The following is an 18,467-nucleotide window of genomic DNA, read 5'->3' as shown; positions in this document are numbered from 1 at the left end:
GGGTTGGGGGAGAAGGGCAATTCAAATCTGATTATAAGAAAATATAGTGCATTTGCTGTGTCACTTAAATAATCTCGATGCCATGAAGGGACTTCTTTCAGGTTACAAAGAGAAGCAGATGAGACTGTGATTCACTTGTCACCTACTCCTCAAAAAAAATGCTCTTTGCGAGAGGGGCAGTCATTGGTGGCCTGTGGCTACTGTAGTTGGACTTTACAGCTCCCAAAGAGCTTTTCTTTTGCATTACAAGAAGGAAGTGTCAAAATCAGCCTTCAAAATAAACATGTCACTAAATGACTACTGGGAACCAGTGCCCCAGTGTAACTGGGACTGGCTATAATCGAATAGTATTAGAAAGTTTAGATTAAGAGAGTATTACTGATAAGAATCTATTTAGCAATGGCCCCTGCCTTTCTTATTTTTAGTTGGGAAGAAAAGGAACGTCCAAAACAAAAGAGGTCTTACCTGGCTCTGCCAACCACTACAGTCTGTGCCCAGGGTTGCATAATCTCTGAGAAAGATCCATAGTCAAAAAATCCACTCAACCACTGGCCTTTCTGGGCTACAGAAGGAAAAGAAAGAAAACAAAGAAAGGATAAAGACAGTTGATCTGCCGAAAATGCACCGGAACTGACAAACTTAAGGTTGGATTTGGGGGGTTACTTTGGGGGTTTTGTTGTTGTTTTTTTAACCATGTTATAATAGATGGAAGCATTAGGCAGCTGAATGTTTGTCTGCCTTCAGACATCATCTCCTATTTCATTTGCTAGTCTGCATAAAAAGAATCATTTATCAGCAAAAGCATCATTTATTGTTAAACAGCGTTCAGCTACCAGAGGGAGTTTGCATGCTTTTAAATAAATAACGTGTTTTTTTCCAAGATACTGCAAACATTTGTCAAAAGGCAGCCAAGTCATTAAAGACGTTTTCAAAATGCCTATTTCTATTTTAAAACTTAGCTTACAATTTTCTGTTTGATTCCACTGATTTTCTTTTAATGGAAAGATGAAGATAGCCAAACAGTAAGTATTAATGATCAGATGAAGACCCAAATTTAGGGAAAAGAAAGGGAGCCAGCTTCTCTGCTGGAAAGCAACAGGATATATCTACTTTATTTACAGCTGACAAAGAAGAATTTTTCTGTAAGACCATGCCTACATATTCTTGACAGACAGTAAAAAATAAAATGGTTAAGATGCACACACTTAATAGCATTAACATAGAATTTCCTTCACTAAGACACAAAACTTTCAACATCTTAGTCTAAGAAAAAACTTTTGTTCCACAGGTATCCGTGTTTGACCAAGGCCCCATAAAAGCTTCTGCAAATAACTGTTTCCTAGCTTGCCCGCTCAGCTCAGGTTTCTCAATGATTCTTCTAATTTGAACACGGCCCTCCGCCCCTTAAAAACCCAAGTCCAAAACCAATTAAAAGTGGAGATCCGAGCAAGCTAACCTCTGCTGACTTAAACGGGATGAAGAGTGTTTTATCAAGACTAAACTTGTAATTACTGTGTTCTACATTCCTTGCCTCTATGGCCCCAGTGTAAAATGTGATCATCCATTTCAAAATTATCTCTCTATCGTGAGCCCAAAGCCGATCGTTTAGATTCTGGTCTCGTGTTGGGCGTCAGTTTGAAGAATATCACAGCACTATCTCCTCTAATAAATGACTTTAACTTTTCACCTAGAAGATATCTGCTTTAACTTATCACAGGGAATCATCTGCTTTCCTTAACGCTTCCACTAAATTAAAATCTGAAGTCACTCGATTTGGGAGCAAGTGTTAGCTGCACACAGACAGCAGGATGAATTACCAGACAGTCAATGAAAAAATATTATCCAAAAAACAGAAAACTTAAGTTTATCACAAATTTCATTTTATTTTGTGGATCTCATTAATAATGTCCAGGATAATGCCCAACTACACAGATCTGTCCAACCCCTGAAAGAAGTGCTACACCAAACCTCTAAGTCCATCAAAATACTGGAAATTTATATGCTTGGATCACTTCATGAGTCTTACTTCAATAACAATGATTTAGAACTTTGGAATTCATTTCAAAATGGAAATATCTGTCCTTTAAAAACCTTCCTGCCTTATATGTTGCTTGGGGGAGGGGGGCATCATTGGTGGGCTATGGCTATTGTAGCTGGCCTTTACAGTCCCCAAAGCGCAGGCCATATTCATTTCAGACACAGAACTTAGAAGTCAGCTAAGACGGCTCCCCATCTTTCCCAGGAGAGCACTCACTGAATCTCGTTCTGAATTACAGAAGTAAAGAGACCCACTTTACTCTCCAAAGTCCTGGATTTTAAGGCTGACAGGTATCTTAAACTCATAGTTCCTATCATAATCATGGTGTAAACATGACAGGTTACTATGGTGATTTTTTTTGGCTATGTAAGAAAAACTATTGTTTTATTATGATTAACAAAAGGCACTGATGATAATAGGTAAAAATTCAAATTAAAATGAGCACTTCTCTTGTGATTTTTCTATAATATCTATAGTAGGCTTCAGATTAAGCCCCAGATCCTAAGTAATAGCTGCGTGACCTTGCACAAATTACTTAACTTCTCTGAGCTTGTAAAATAATGTTATCTATTTACTCTGAGTGGTAGTGAAGGTCAAGTAAGATACGGATATATGGAAGTGCTTTATAGTCCCATCAGGCTTACAGTGGGTACCCACAAAAGTTCATTAAGACTTCCTTATGAAGACCTCTTCCTCTTTTGACAAAATCATAATGACTCTTCAGTTTGGTGAAACGACACCTTCTGCATTCCATTCTTCTTTTATATATAGCTTTCCCTTGAAATAGTTGCAACCAACATGCAAACAAAACGAAAGATACTTCCTTATACAAACTGAAAAAACAGATGCAAAACACAGCAGGGGGATTTGAGGCTTCACAAAAGAACCTCTGCATAAGTTTTGTTACGACATCCAAATAGGCAGATAAGTGAGAATGTACATTTGCCTTAACGAAGGTAACTTTTTTCTTTTTTAAAGTTACGTAAAATCAGCCCCAAGACAGAAAAATACATTAAATGAACCTGGAAGGAGGGTTTGTTCTCTCTGTATGTATTTATAGAATTTAAGGTTCTGGAAAATCTCTTCATGAAAAATCTTACATTAATAACTAACACAAACACCAGTATCATCAGAAAACAAGGACACACGCAGGTGGGTACACAGAGTAGCTTCTTGAGATGGTTTAGTCATACTCCACATTTAAGGATCTCAAAGACCTTTTCTAAAAATAACCTGATTAATCTCTATTTACTTATAGGAACTATATGGTCAAAGACTCTGGTCCTATAATTCTATGATTTTATGGTTTACACTGAATGGTTTTAAAGCTTTGAACCCATTACGTGATAAGTGCTTTAATAACAGAATAAACAGAAGACATCTGTAAGTGACTGCACTGCTTATGACTCAGTGGCTTATTCGTAAATCTCATATCATTTATTTTTCATTTGCTCAGGATGGATTTCCCACCTTTTTGTTCACAGAGTCGTTTTTCAGATTTTTCTCATCTCTAGGTACTTAGTAATTCTGTTTTCTTTGTCACATGCTGTTGCATAGGAACTGGATAGTGATAGACAAGCCTAAAAGCTTGAGGGCCAGGGTACCACGGGCACCTCAAACATATACATACTTGGGTGAGGACGGCCTGCAAGCATCCATCGGGGATCGTACGGGGCCTTTGTGGGAACAAACTCGATGATTCTATCTATAGGATCCTTGGAGTTCAGGAGGGGAACTGAACTGTACATGCTCTAAAAGGAGATCAGGAGGGAAAGAGCACAGTGATCAGTGAACAGCAGTCTTATACTACAACTCAGCAACAACAGTTCTGTTCCCGACAAAGAGGGCAGGGCCCACAGGTGGAATTATACCCAACAGTCCCAATTGTTTGCCAAGCCCTGAGGAGCACGTACAGGTCTCAAGTCTCACTCAGGAGCCTGGCACAAAGTGGTACATTTTGACTCCTGGTTTCAGTATGCTCATGTTTTCTGGGAAGCTCCTTGGGGGGATGCATGGCTATTACAAAAGAGAAAACCCATAATGGGGAAAAAACCTTACTAGGCTGGGATCTGAGCCCAGATAGGCCTCAAAGGCTTACCTGGCTAGAAAACATCAGAAAGGGCCTAATCGATGAAATCTAAAGGCATTTTAGAGACAGAAGGCAAAAGATGGTCTTAAGAAAAAGAGAAATCCACAGCTTTCAGAGAAATAGTTCATTTAAAAAAAAAAATCCTCCACCATAAAGACAAGAACTCAAACACGGAGGCAGTGAGCTGTGGTGGGAAATGACCAGTTCTGTGGGCTCCGTCAGTGCCAGACAGAAAATGCTCACCTTAGGCATGTAAGACAGCCAATGCAGGACAGTGAAGACCCCTTCAAAGTCATCACACACGGTGCTGTGGGTCACCCCATTGTTGTGCATGATCTGGATGCCCCCAAGCTGGTTATTGGACGTGTATACTTCCCGCCCGAGGACCTGGAAAAATCAGCAAGAGAAAGGACATATGTCTCTACAAAGCCTATTTCCTAATTCACACTAACATGGGTTCTTTTCTCCACAAGACAGAGATTCCAGCCTCTGTGGATTGTTTTGAGAAACTATCTGGACCTTTATCCTAAAAAGAAAACAAAGACGGGTTTTAACAATCGCATCTACAACTGCAATTTAAAAAACGTGCCTCTCTACCAGCTGCCACAAGCACCCCTGGCATACTTCACCTCTGAGCTGAAACGGCAGTGGTGGGTAGGTCAGGGCCCTGAGACATAGGCTGCCTTTCCATCTGCAGGCCTGGCAGAGCTGCTGTGCACACACACCGAAGGAAATTGTCTTTTAACAATCTTTAGTGACGCATCTCAGTTAAAAAAATCCTGTGGGGTTTGGGCTCTTCATTTTTTTTTAAGGATATTTTTCCCCTTAAATCTGATTTTAGAAGCTGGTCTCCACATACAGGCCCTAAGGCTGGCAAAACCCTGAAGCAACTCATGATACATACATGAACCTCCGAGTCTGAAGTCTTCTTTGTGTGCTGGGTGCATGGCTGTGACTTATACCCAAGCCTGCTTCCCTTCCCTTCTTCCCTCTCAAGCCTTGAGGGAATCCAGGGACTCAATCCCCTGTGTATCCCTGGAGGAGTTTAACCCTTGTAAGGTCAAAAGGCACCTGCAATTTTACAAAGTTTTCTCTAAAGAAGAAAAAAGAAATAATATTCTTGGACTTGGAAATTGTAGGGTTTCTTTTTCCCTTGAAGGTTGGTTAATAATTTCTTTCAGGGAGGGAGGTTTTCTGATCTAGCAGATGGAAGCTGGGCAGCCTGATCACTGACTATTGCAAACTGCTGAGTGTGTAGTAATTGCCAGTCATCTAGGGTAGCCCTGGAGAACTCTGAACAGTTGCAGAGAATTTACTGTATTTTACCTCTTCTTTTCCCTCTCCCTTCCTCCTTTAAAAAAAATCAGCAACATGAAATTTCTTTCTCTTGCTAACTTTTACTCATTTCCAGTCTCTGAGGAGAACCTAATAAATTAAAGACAAGTAAGTTCTACCTGTATACTACCATTTTGCCCCTCTTTGTTAGGAGCCTTGGGAGGCTCCCCTGCATGCTGGGTCAGCCCCTACATTCAAAGGCTGAGAAAGTTGGGGACCAAAGTGATAACCCCAGTGTGACCCAACTGTTCTTGGTTCCATTTAACTTTAGCTAGGAAGGATGAAGAGACTTTTCTGAAATGAATATGGAAAGCAAAACTGCTCTCAGATGACTGCTTTCCTTGATAAAGAAGTGCAGGGAACAAGCCTTTACAGGCAGCCCCAAGCTGAGCAACATGCTGGCAGCCCCTTTGAAGGAACCCTGGGAACAGGGGAGACGGCCGTATCTGACCACTGGGCTCCCACCCACCTCTCAGTCTGTCTTTAATCTCAGCCCAGGCACTGCAGCTCTTTTCTCATTCTCCTGCTGTCTCTTTCCATTTGCCCTCTCCCTGACTGATACACTGATCTCTCGGTCACTTGGCTTTCTGCTCCACTGAGTCCATATTACTAATAACACCTCCGCCACGGCCAGTTTACCTCATGAAGGCAGGAGCACATCATTACAAAATAAACTCATAACTTTGACATTCTAGCAAATACACGCCGTTTGTTATTTTTATGGCTTTAGTCTTTCTAACAGGCAGAGGGCATTACATACCTGTTTCATTTATATCTTTAAATGTGTGCACACATGCACACTCACACATGCATCATGAAACAAAACAGAATGAAAAACAAAAGCAAAACAAATATCCAAAGCAGTCAGTTGATGGGAGACCCTGGTGGAGGCAGAAACCCTGTCACTCAGGGAGGCCATGCTCTGATCTGGCTCTGGTTTTATGGACGTCATAAACCCGATGGCCCACAACTGGTCCTTCTGGGACAGCTGCCTCTCTACTAGAAGTCATTCAGTGTGATCAGCAGTATTTTTAATTATTAAAATAAAATTGGAAAGGGGGAAATGGAATAAAAAGGAGACACTGCACTGACCCTGAATATCTAATATTCACAATCTAAGTCAGGAGCCAAGTACTCCCTGCTGCCGAGAAGAGAGAGCTGGGGCCATTTTCTACTCAGAAACACTATTTTCTTTCCTATGAAATACTGTCTCTAGTACTTGATAATATCCAACCATTTAGGATCTTACACATCTCCAAAATTAGTAATGGACTGATGAAGGACCAATCTCAGGAAAAGTAAGGGACCCGGGCAGACCAAGAGCTGCTCAGCTGTTCAAATACACCTTCCTCAGAAGTCTCTCCTCCTCATTTCAAAGAGAAAAGACAGCATCCAGAACCAGGCTACCTCCAAGTGCTCTGCCATTTGCCCAGTCCACCCCATATTTTTACAAACTAATGGGAGACAGGCTTTGAAGGAGCAAGAGTTCAACTTAGCACATCTTCCCCGTTGCTAGCTGAAACTTGGGCTCTGATGCTTTGGCATTGTTCTGAAAAGGCAGCAGGATTTCTACATTTCTTCTCTAGGTTCAAATAAAAACCTAACTGGGGCTTAACACAACCAAGAACATGATTTCTAGACTAAAAAAGTCTTTGTCATGTGAGAAGATTCATTTGATTTGGGAAGTAAAGAGAAAAATTATAGGAGAGACCCTCAAAGTAATCCAAATAGCTGTCTCTGAACAGCTTTACAGAAATGAAACCAGCTCCACTGACCACAAACAAATGCTAACAATCATAGCTACTTAACAGTCAGTGAAGAGAAAGCCAGTACTCTCCAGTTCATCTTAAATGACTACGTTTGGAGCACGCACCAGTAGAATGAGGGCGCACACAATAGCTCCTGATTTATAGGGGTCGTTGCTGACTCAAGTGGTTTTAATGATTTTAGAATACTTCACAACAAAAGCTCCAACCAAGGAAGCAGAATCTAGGCGAGGACAAAATCCATTCTGCCTAACTCTGAAACGAGCACGCTGGAACAGTTACACAAATCCTGATCAGCATCTAGGAAGGCAAAGAAAAGAGGGTACACACACAGAACCACTGTTCAGTCCTACCAACCTTCTTCAGAAAAATTTGGGGTAAACAACCCTCATCAACATCATATTTTGAACTTTGACATAAGCATTTCTTTACTAGTCAAACTGTTTGCCATGTTCCACTACCCAAATTATTCCTCTTGCAGTTTCTACTGCATGATATAAACTTGCAAGTATCTGCCCAACAAGCATCAATAACCATCTAAACATGGGAGCCATTCAAACAGAGATGATTCTGCTGAGGCCCCTCTTTGCTGTCCTCCAAGCTTTGGTGGAAAAGCAGCACTATGAAATATAGGAACGGACACCATCTCAGGGTCTCCTACACAGTGCCCACACCAGAAAGGAATAAAGGCTGAATCTGAGAGGAAAGAGGATCTTCCTCCACTCTTAATATAAACTTAAGCCTCATCCAGAACTTCATTCATTGTAGCTGGCAGGCCTGAGAATTAAGGGGCACCACATAAAAGCCAATGATTAACAGAGACACAATTGTTAAAGGTTCCACCAAAGATGCTGCACAGCCTTTAGAATTTTGAGATACATAAGAAGTACAAATGAAAGCAGTCTTACATGCTAAGGCCTCTGCTGCTATTGCTGCTTATCTAGAGACACTGCAGACAGCTCAGGTTTACCACAGCTGACAGGCAATGAGAACAGTCTAATATACCGCCTGCTCTCTCCCTTAAATCCCTTTTTGGAGATCAAGATAAACACGTTCTTCCTTTCCCCACTGGTCCAGACGTTTGACTGAAGGGGCAGAGCATTGTGAGGTTTTGTGCAAACGAAATCACTATGTAATACTGAATAAATGTAGTATTTACTTGTCAGGCTATTTGTCAGCACAGGCATTGAGATTTCCAAGTTTCATAGATGCAACTTAGCTCAATTTTTAAAAAATTGCTTTTGTCCTGATATAAGCATTATGCTGGAAACTCAGACTTATGGGCCAAAATTTGCAATCATGTGCTAAAGATGTGAAAAATAATAATGCATATGGATGGAATAAAAAAATGACATCGACCACGGCTTATCCCCCCACACCTAATCCAATCTTTCCCCCTTTAAACAATCTTTGGTGGGTCAGGGCATCTTCTATTTAAAGAAGCAGGGAGTATAAAATTCCTCCTGCATCTAAGAATCAGGCTACACAAAGCTAAGTCCTCTCTGCAGTCCTCCTCATTAGGATACTTCCATTCTCAAGAGGATCTGAGGAGGGGTTTTGTAAATTTACTGAGCAATTGTCATCACTGGACTTCATCTATGATTCTAGATATTAAAGTCACTCTGGGATCTGCCAGGTTATTGATAAGGGCATGGCTAAGGCAGAGAGATAGCTATTAGAAAGAATAAGTTGGAGAAGGGAAAAAGTGGTAAAATACGGACAAAAGAAAGGAGGAAGGTTGAGACAGAGGAAAAGGGAGGAGGAGAGAAGAGAGGAAGGAGAAAAAAAATGCAATAGCTCATCTACTTGGTGCTGCCAACACCCTCCTTCCTGACCTGAGAGGACTACATTTTTAAAAGCTGACAAGTAATTCAATCTCCAATTAACAATTTTAAGTGGTGCAGCACATATTACTGTGTAAATGTTTCTCCAGGAATATATCCAAGGGTGAATGGAATTAAATCTCTAGGGAGACAGGACCCATGCCTATGTGATGAAGAATATTTGGGGTTTCCAAAATACAGTCTCTTAACACACAGCCACAGTTACAACTTCCTTTGCCCAAGTACATATTGCCACTACTGTCCTGGCAAACTGGTGTGCTGGTTGGCAGAGGGTAAAGTAGGGTTGGGGGTTAGAGAAAATGCTCAGGGACAGACTGCAGGCAGAGGGGGAAAAAGCCTCTGATTTGAGCCGCAGATGGATTCAAGACCATCCACTGCAAGACCAAAAATCTCTATAAACAGCAAACTATGAAGTGATCATGTTTGTTGAAGGATGAACTAGGGGAAAGGGACTGTGCTATCAGTGCGAGACAATAAATTTAGCAACAAAGAGACTGAGATACAGGCCTGAAGCAACACTGGAAGACTTCTGCTTACTGAGGTGTAGGGCTCACCGAGAACACAGAGGAATGGGTTAGACAGCAGGATGATGATAAGTATTTGAAAGTCAAGTGGGTGAAGAACAGAGACTCATTTTTAATGTAAAAGGAGTAGAAGAGGGCCACATGATAGTTTACTTGTCAAATGTACGAGAAAAAGCATAGGCTTCTGGAAAGAAAGCTGACTGCTTAAAAAAAAAATTACTCATTGCAAGGATTCATTAACTGCTCATTTTGCTAGGGACTTGTGAGTACTGACAATAAATTACTTCCAAATATGGAAATTTTTTAAAGTCAGGTTTATTGAAGTATAAATTACATACAGTAAAATTCTCCATTTTCAGGCACACAATTTTATGAATTTTGACAAATGCATATAGTCATATAACCACTACAATCGAGACACAGAATATTTTCACCACCTCAAAAAGTTACTCCATGCCCCTTTAAAAATCACCCCTCTTCCCACCCCTCGCAACTACTGATCTACTTTCTGTCCTGATAGCTTTACTTTTTCTAGAATGTCACATAAATAGAATCATACAGTATGTAGCCTCTGGGTCTAGTTTCTTTCAGTTAGCATAATGCATCTGAGATTCACTCATGCTGTTGCAGGCATCAGTAGTTCCTTTTTATTGCTGAGTAGTATTCCATCTTATAGAAGTACTGCAATTTGTTCATCTGCTTGCCTGTTGGTGAGGATTTGGGTGTTTCCAGTTTTTGGTGATTACGAACAAAGCTACTATAAACATTTATGTACAGGTTTTTATGTGGATAAATATTTTCATTTCTCTTGGGTAAATACTTAGGAGTGGAGTTGCTAGGTTGTATGGTTAATGTATAAATAACTTAAAAAAAAAAGAAAAAAAAACCTGCCAAACTTTTTCAATGTGGCTGTGCAATTTTGTATTCCCACCAGCAATGTATGAGAATTCCAGTTGTTCTGTATCCTCACCAACACCTGGTATTATCTGTTTAAAATAATTAAATAATTTTTTTAAAAAACTATAGTGGCATCTAATTGTGGTTTGGAAACCCTGGTAGCGTAGTGGTTAAGAGCTACGGCTGCTAACCAAAAGGCAGGAAGTTCAAATCCACCAGGCACTCCATGGAAACCCTATGAGGCAGTTCTACTCTGTCCTTTGGGGTTGCTATGAGTCAGAATCGACTCGAAGGCAAAGGGTTTGGTATTTTTTCGTTTTAATTGTGGTTTTGGAGTCCCTGGGTGGTGCAAATGGTTAACGATGCTAACTGAAAGGTTACAGGTTCAAGTCCACCCAGAGGCACCTGGGAAGAAAGGCCTAGTGATCTACTTCCAAAAAACCAGCCATTGAAAACCCTATGGCACACAGTTCTACTCTAACATACATGGGTCACCATGAGCCAGAGGTGACTTGACAGCAACTGGTTTGGTTTTTTTTAACTGTGGTTTTAATTTGCATCTCCCTAATGACAGATGATGAGAGCCGCCCTGGTGGCACAGTGGTTAAAGCACCAGTCGCTCCATGGGAGAAAGATGTGGCAGTCTTCCGTAAAGATTACAGCCTTGGAAACCCTATGGGGCAGTTCTATTCTGTCCTCTGTCCTACAGGGTCCCTATGCATCAGAATTGACATTGACGGCAGTGGGTTTGGGTTTGTTTTTTTTTTAATGGTTTAATGATGGATGATGCTGAGCATTATTTCATGTGCTTATTTACCATCTTCTCTTGTGATACGTCTTTTTTTTTTTTTTTTTAAACTGGGTTGTTTCCTTGTTACTGACTTGTAAGAATTCTTTATATATGCTGAATATTAGTCCTTCATTAAATATGTTTTCCAAAGATGGAAATTAAAAATAAAAAAAAAAAGAACCCTGTTCTTCAGTCATCTCCCACTGCTGCTTCGGGATAGAATACCAGGCATGAGATTGGTACAGAAAAGCAGATGGCTGCATGACTGACTGCCCGTGTCCAACAGACGTGAGGCACCAGAGTTCAGACAGGAGCCTGGCTTCTTGGGATTTAGTACTGACTCCTCATCTTGGCAGCCTTTTCGCTTGTGTTTTCTCATTTGCACCTGCTGGGCAGCAATTTGAATTTTTTTTTTTCCTTTAAAATGCATGAAAAGCCTATTATTGTCTTTTAGCCTAAAATTTAAACTCCATAAAAACAGGAATCATCTTTGTATCCCCACAGTATGAGAACAGAGCTTTACACACAACAGGTATGGAATAAATGCATGTGAACTACCACAATTCTTGGTGCTCTATAAAAACTCAGCTTTGATTTAAATTTTCAGCAGGTTGAACTAGCACAAGCAAAAGAAGTTTTTCATATTAATGTTACATAATATGTGGTCAGTTTCTTAAGAAAAGTGATCATTCCTATCTTTCCTGTTTCCCCCAGTGTAGACACTGAGCTTTTTCTTTCAAAATTCTTTACCTGGGCTGCAATTAAACTAATAACTCTATATAGTATAAAGTCATATTATATTAGGGTTGCTCTACTGAGCTGCATAAACCTGTTTTATCTGTTGAGAAAAGGCATATTTTACCAACGGGTCATATAGAAAATGAAGATACTCAAAAGTTGATTATATGTTCCAATGGTCTTGACTTCTCACATTTGCATATTATGCTGTTGGTTATATTTGGGTGGGTTCTCTCTCCTTAATAACACTGATTTCAAATTTCTCCCATGTGCATACTGTTTTAAAGGGCTTAAATTCCAAACACTGAGACATTATTAAAATTAGGAACCAGTCAAGAATCGACCTAAAAAACTTGAAGCCCAGGCATGGTAATCTGTAGTTCAATCTAAACAGCTCTTAAAGCTTCTCCTTTCATAATTCAACACTCCTGACTGTGTACATTAGCTGATTAGACTGTGTGATGACAGCCACTCTGAATGAAGAGGGGGCATAGCTAGATTTGGATCCATGCACAGGGGACATTCCCAACAATGATGAACAGCCACGAGTCAGGTTTCTAAACAATCTAGTTTCCCGAGTCTTTATCATATTCACACAGCACCTGTACACAGCCAGGGCTCAGGTCTGTCTTTCTCCTAGAAAAAGACCTGAGTCCTTGCATTTCTAATCTACCAACATGTGCAGTTCTTGCACTTTTAATTTATGAGTGTTTGGGGGTACCTCTGACTTGGGAACATAGTGGCTCGGTCTAATGCTTGGAGATTATTAAACTCGGAGCTATGCTCCACTATCAAGTCTACAGATCTTTTATTTAGAAGATATGGTGCTCTAAATGCACAAAGAGCTCCCTGTCACCTTCACATTAAAGCCCCTAGTGCCTGGTAAATGGAATTATATAGCTGTCATCTTCCTTCCCCAAAGTTTTAAGAGTACAATGGGCTCATTTTTTCACACTCCATCCCAGCTTCAGAACTAAGAGACCTACTCTGTATTGATTTAAGGTCCCAGAAATAAATAAACCTGCTTCACTGCTGTGATTCACAACAAATTCATGATACACTATTGCATGATATATTTCAAGCTCTTGCTCTGGCTCTCTTTTCCCTCTGGTGAGTGATGGGGGAGTGGGGAGGTAGTAGGAAGCCACAAAGCTGACAGCCTGATGGTTACTGGAGATGGCTGCTGCTGCTGCAAATCCAAGAACAGACACTGGTAGAGGAGTATAGGATTTTTTTTACTGGGGGGCAAGGGTGAGAAGCTAATTTACTTGGGTCTCACACTAGAGCTGGGGGAAAAGAAAGGTTAAGGGGAGAAGAGAGGGGCAGACAGAGTAGCAAAGTTTCAAATGAACACTGAACTGCAAAGACAGAGCTATGAACATGTGTAGAAAGAGGAAAGGTGAAGAAAAGCCAACATATGAAGGCGTAACAGTGGGGGGAAGGAGGAGAGCAATGATAATATTTATTTACTGAATGGAAAAATGAGAAAGCAGAAGAAACTGCTGCTGAAGGGATCATGCTCGAAGACCCAAGAGGGCACCTAGTTTGAGTACAGGAGCAAGGTTTAATTAGAGGCAGAAACTGCAGAGACCCTACATGCCACAAAACCTGTAAAGTAGAGACATTTCTTCATTCTAATACTTAGGAAGCCTCAGAATCCTGGAGGTTGAAATGGACACTCTGGAGACAGGGTAGAGACATAACAAGGGTCCACATGGATGAAGTGAGCAGAGACTGCTCATAGTGGTAAGGGATAACCATTCTAGCATTTTAGCTTTCATTTGTGTGCCCTTAGGACTTTGGAGTACCTCAGTCTATATCAGCTTTACTGATTCCTGAAATAAGTACCACCAAACCTTGGACCCAAAGAGTTATAACTGGTATCTGAAAATACGGCACTCAAAAAGACCTATCCTCCAACCATGTATCAGGATCCTGACTTCCAAAGGGGCAGATGGTGGGAAAGCAGGAGATAATCAGGCTCCAACAGCCTTGTGTCTTTTCATGTATGACACAGTGCAGCAGAACCCTCAGGTTCCACAGAGCACTTCAAAGTGGAGTTAAGTTTTGACTGTTGCTCTAGAAATTACTGCTTCTTTCATATTTTTAGCTGGCAAGAATGTTATTTATGAATCCAGCCTTTTTTTCCTGCTGAGTAGCATTTTCATCTTCACTGCATTTGTTCTTGAGACAAGGCCAGACCCTGAAAGCAAAAGTATATGGAAAAGATGTTGATTCCATTCAATTCCATATATGTCAGACCACAAAACTGGGAGTTTCTTTGTTAACTTCGAGCACTATTTTAAAAGAGAAATCAGTCTGTACAGGGAAGCAGATTTTAGCCAAATGTAAGAACTTTATATAGATGAACGGGATTGTCTCAAGAAGTACTGAGCTCTCTTTCAACTGGAGTTTTTCAAGCATAAGTGAATGAATATTTGGCAATAGTGTCATAGAGAAAATTCAAATAATGGTTGCGTGGATGGACTTTTTGAGGATCCTTCCATTCTCAACATTTATAGTTCTAAGGCCACTTACCATTGTCAATAACAACATACATACACAGATAGCATTTACTTTTCTACAGAAGAAGCAAGATTAAAACATTTTAAATCATCACACTTTACAACTTCCATTCCTAATCTCACTAAAATGCAATAATTTTACATGTCACTAGTATGTAATATGGTGATATTTAAAATTATTGCATTTTAGTGAGATCACTAGTACGTAATCTGGAGCCCTGGTGGCACAGTGGTTAACAGCTTGGCTGCTAACCAAAAGGTCAGCAGTTCGAATCTACCAGCCACTCCTCAGAAACCTTCTGGGGCAGTTCTACTCTGTCCTATAGGGTCGGTATGAGTCAGAACCGACTCGATGGCAATGGGTTAATACGTAATATATTTGTTAGAATCCTCCTCACCTCAATATATCTTTTCCCTACCATAGCTGAACATGGTTCCCTGGCTACAAAATCAATATGCATCTTTACAGCATCACAGAACACCAGAAATAAAAGAAATTTTTTAATTAAGACATCTCTGGTCTTCATCTTAAGGTGGGAAATGTATTATCACTCATAAGAGGAAACTGATACACAAACAGACTGAAACCCAAAGTTGCTCATCTAGTAAATGGCAGAGAGGGGATTGATCAAAGTTTTTTCTTTCTTTCTTTTTTTTAATCCACAGGTAGACTTCAAAAAGTTTGTACAAAGGAAAGGTCATGGAAGCTCCATGGACACACCCATACTCCCTGAGGGACTGAACTGCTGAGCAGAGGGTTGTTGGGACCATGGTCTTGGGGAACATCTAGCTCAACTGGCATAACATAGTTTATAAAGACAGTGTTCTACATTCTACCTTGGTGAGTAGCGTTGGGGGTCTTAAAAAGCCTGTGAGCAGCTGTCTAAGATATTCCACTGGTCTCACCCCTTCGGGAGCAAGGGAGAATGAAGCAAACAAGATATAAGGGAAAGATTAGTCCAAAGGACTAATGGACTACAACTACCATGGCCTCCACCAGACTGAGTCCAGTACAACTAGATGGTGCCCGGCTACCACCACCGATTACTCTGACAGGGATCACAATAGAGGGTCCCGGACAGAACTGGAGAAAAATGTAGAACAAAATTCTAACTCAAACAAAAGACCAGACTTACTGGCCTGACAGAGACTGGAGAAACCATGAGAGTATTGCCCTGGACACCCTTTTAGATCAGTAATGAAGTCACTCCCAAGGTTCACCCTTTAGCCAAAGATTAGACAGCCCCATAAAACAAAATGAGACTAATGGGGCAAAACAGCCCAGGGACAAGGATCAGAAGGCAGGAGGGGACAGGAAAGCTGGTAATAGGGAACCCAATGTCGAGAAGGGAGAGTATCGACATGTCGTGTGGTTGTTAACCAATGTCATAAAACAATATGTGTAGTAACTGTTTAATGAGAAACTATTTGTTCTGTAAACCTTCACATCAAAGTACAAGAAAAAGAAGAAGTTTGTACACATTTATAATAGGCCATCAAATATGATAATTCCCGAGTCTACATTCAATACCCCAAGCAGGGCCTCAGAGCTTTCACTTTATCTAGAATCTCTGGACTGGTACCTGTTGCAAGTTCTCCCAAGTTATTACTTTCTAAGCCACCATGCCCACATGGAGCACTCTAAGAAATAAGAGGCAACTTTGGAATGGAGCTCAGGATGCAATTCCACCCTGCAAGAGCTCCAAATCAGAGTGTTCATGATCAGGCTACAGCAGATCACCAAGACTCACTAATAGATTTGAACATACCAGGTACAGTTTTCTACCAAACCTGAGGAACATCAAATGAAAATCAAAACAACAGCAAAACCGGGAGCACATCTACCCATATTTCGGTGAGGGGAGGGGCTTGAAAACTAGAGATCTGTCCATTGCAATCCTTTCTGAGAAGTCATTCATAACGCTAAAGCAAGGCTCACTCAGAAAGGAAGCTAAAATGCCCTCTTTCGAAAGGAGAGTGATCCCATCTGGAGCTATGGGAGTACAGGCGCTGTCTATTGTGAAAATAGGCAGTTAGGGACTTTTAAAAATGCAAATTGCTGGACTATCCTTATAGTGATTATGGGCTACTGTATCAACAAGTCCTTGGGGACTCCTACAAGACAGATGACTGACATATATACTACCTTATCATGACCAAACATGTTTCCTCTCATGTAATGTGTTTGCCAAGAGCGTTGACTGTCTTTAGAAAATATCTATTGAGAAAGTAAATACATGAATGTACTGCAACAGTGAGGACTGCCATCTAACACTTAAAGGAATTTTATCTTCAAAGAATCAGAGTATGTCGTGTTTATATTTCTTTCTAGGAACTTGATAATGATTTGCAATGAGAAAGGGCCCCAAATGTACCTCAGAGAAGACTACAACAGAACCAATGCTTTACATATATGAATTCATTTAATCCTCACAATGATCCCGGTAGACAAGTACTATCATCATCCCCATTTTACATTTAATGAAACTGTGACCTGGAGAAGTAAATCGCCCAATGCCACAAAATGAGTAAGTGGTAGAAACAGGAATTAAGTCCAAGCAATCTGGCTCTACAGTCCATGCCTTAACTATTCCAACTCTAAATTGTGTTAAAGTTACAAAGCTGCCTCACAGTGAGAACTAAATATCCTTCCTTCCCTTCTTGAGCCTCCATGACTCTCTAAGGTAGTGTGCCACATAATCATGAGTGAGAATGGAGATTGTACAGGGTAGGCCCTTGGTGCTATAGACAAGTCTTGGTCATGGGAGGAACTCTGATATTGTACCCAGAACAGTCAGCTGCAACAGCTTCACATTTCATATGGCTCAACTACATAAAAATATGTATATGGAAATTGAGATCCAGAGAGGAATGTGACTTATTTGTATTGTTTCAAAGACAAGATGAGTAGAGTTAGCTCCCTATAGGACGAACACAGCCCTAGCCAAACCCATCATATTTCCTTTTTCCTGGCAGATTCAGTGGAAACAGGGGCTTGATCTCATTAAGGGGGATGAGATTATAGGGTTTTTCTTTTTCTTCTCTCTCTAAAAGAGGATCAGAAGCTTTAAAATGCTTACCACAAGGAAGTCACATACCACCCCCTGAGTGAATCTATGGCCCATCTATCTACCCAGTCACTGGCACATGCCTTACCTCCACAGGCAGTTGCTGTCCAGAGGACAAGTCATAAACTGCAAATTCTGATTGTGTTGGGCAATGGATGAAGAGCTAGTCTACGTCAGTGTTCCCTTCCAATACTAGGTCCTTCCAGCCTACCCAAGGTCTCTGAGTGGCACAAATGATTTGTACTCAGCTACTAACCTAAAGGTTGGTGGTTAGAACCCACCAAGAGGTGCTGTGGAAGGAAGTCCTGGCGATCTGTTTCCATAAAGACTACAGTCAAGAAAATCTTATGGAGCAGTTCTACTCTGAAACACACGGGGTCACCATGAGTCAGAACTGACTCAATGGCATCGGGTTAGGTTTCCTTTGGTTTCAAGCCTATCCACTACCTGACATTATGTGAAACACATGAAATAGAAACTCAGAGGAGTGTTGTGGGGGAGGGTGGGGATATGTCTTAATTATCTAGTGTTGCTGTAACAAAAATACCACACATGGGTGGCTTTAACAAACAGAAATTTATTTTCTCGGAGTTTAGAAGGCTAAAAGTCTGAATTCTGGGTGCCAGCTGTGGAGGAAGGCTTTTTCTCTCTCTGTCAGCTCTGGAGAAAGGTCCTTGTCTGTTTGAGCTTCTGCTCCTGGGCAATCTTCATGTGGGTTGGCATCTCTCTTTCCCTACCTCTGCTTGCTTCCTTGCTTGTTTAATCACTTGTATCTCAAAAGAGATCAACTCAAGATACACCCTACACTAATCTTGCTCCATTAACATAAAAAAGACAATCCATTCCCAAATGG

The 18,467-nt window shown here is 40.8% G+C and overlaps 1 protein-coding gene across 5 annotated transcripts in view; it reads right to left on the bottom strand.

Moving 5' to 3' along the window:
* The window catches only part of ACACA (acetyl-CoA carboxylase alpha), a 302,953-nt gene that overhangs the window by 38,717 nt on the left and 245,769 nt on the right, over window positions 1-18,467 (bottom strand). For all 5 annotated transcript variants that reach the window (XM_023732669.1, XM_023732666.1, XM_023732667.1 and 2 more), the window contains 3 exons: window positions 4,371-4,514; window positions 3,669-3,789; window positions 466-562 (listed from right to left, as the gene is read on the bottom strand). In XM_023732669.1, coding sequence (XP_023588437.1) covers window positions 466-562; window positions 3,669-3,789; window positions 4,371-4,514 — 362 coding nt within the window. The remainder of the gene's footprint in view (window positions 1-465; window positions 563-3,668; window positions 3,790-4,370; window positions 4,515-18,467) is intronic.

Source organism: Trichechus manatus, unplaced genomic scaffold, assembly GCF_000243295.1.
Source record: "Trichechus manatus latirostris isolate Lorelei unplaced genomic scaffold, TriManLat1.0 scaffold00054, whole genome shotgun sequence".
In the NCBI taxonomy this organism is placed as follows: domain Eukaryota; kingdom Metazoa; phylum Chordata; class Mammalia; order Sirenia; family Trichechidae; genus Trichechus; species Trichechus manatus.
The sequence above is the reverse complement of the archived record's forward strand: the minus strand, read 5'-3'. Positions and strand labels throughout refer to the sequence as shown.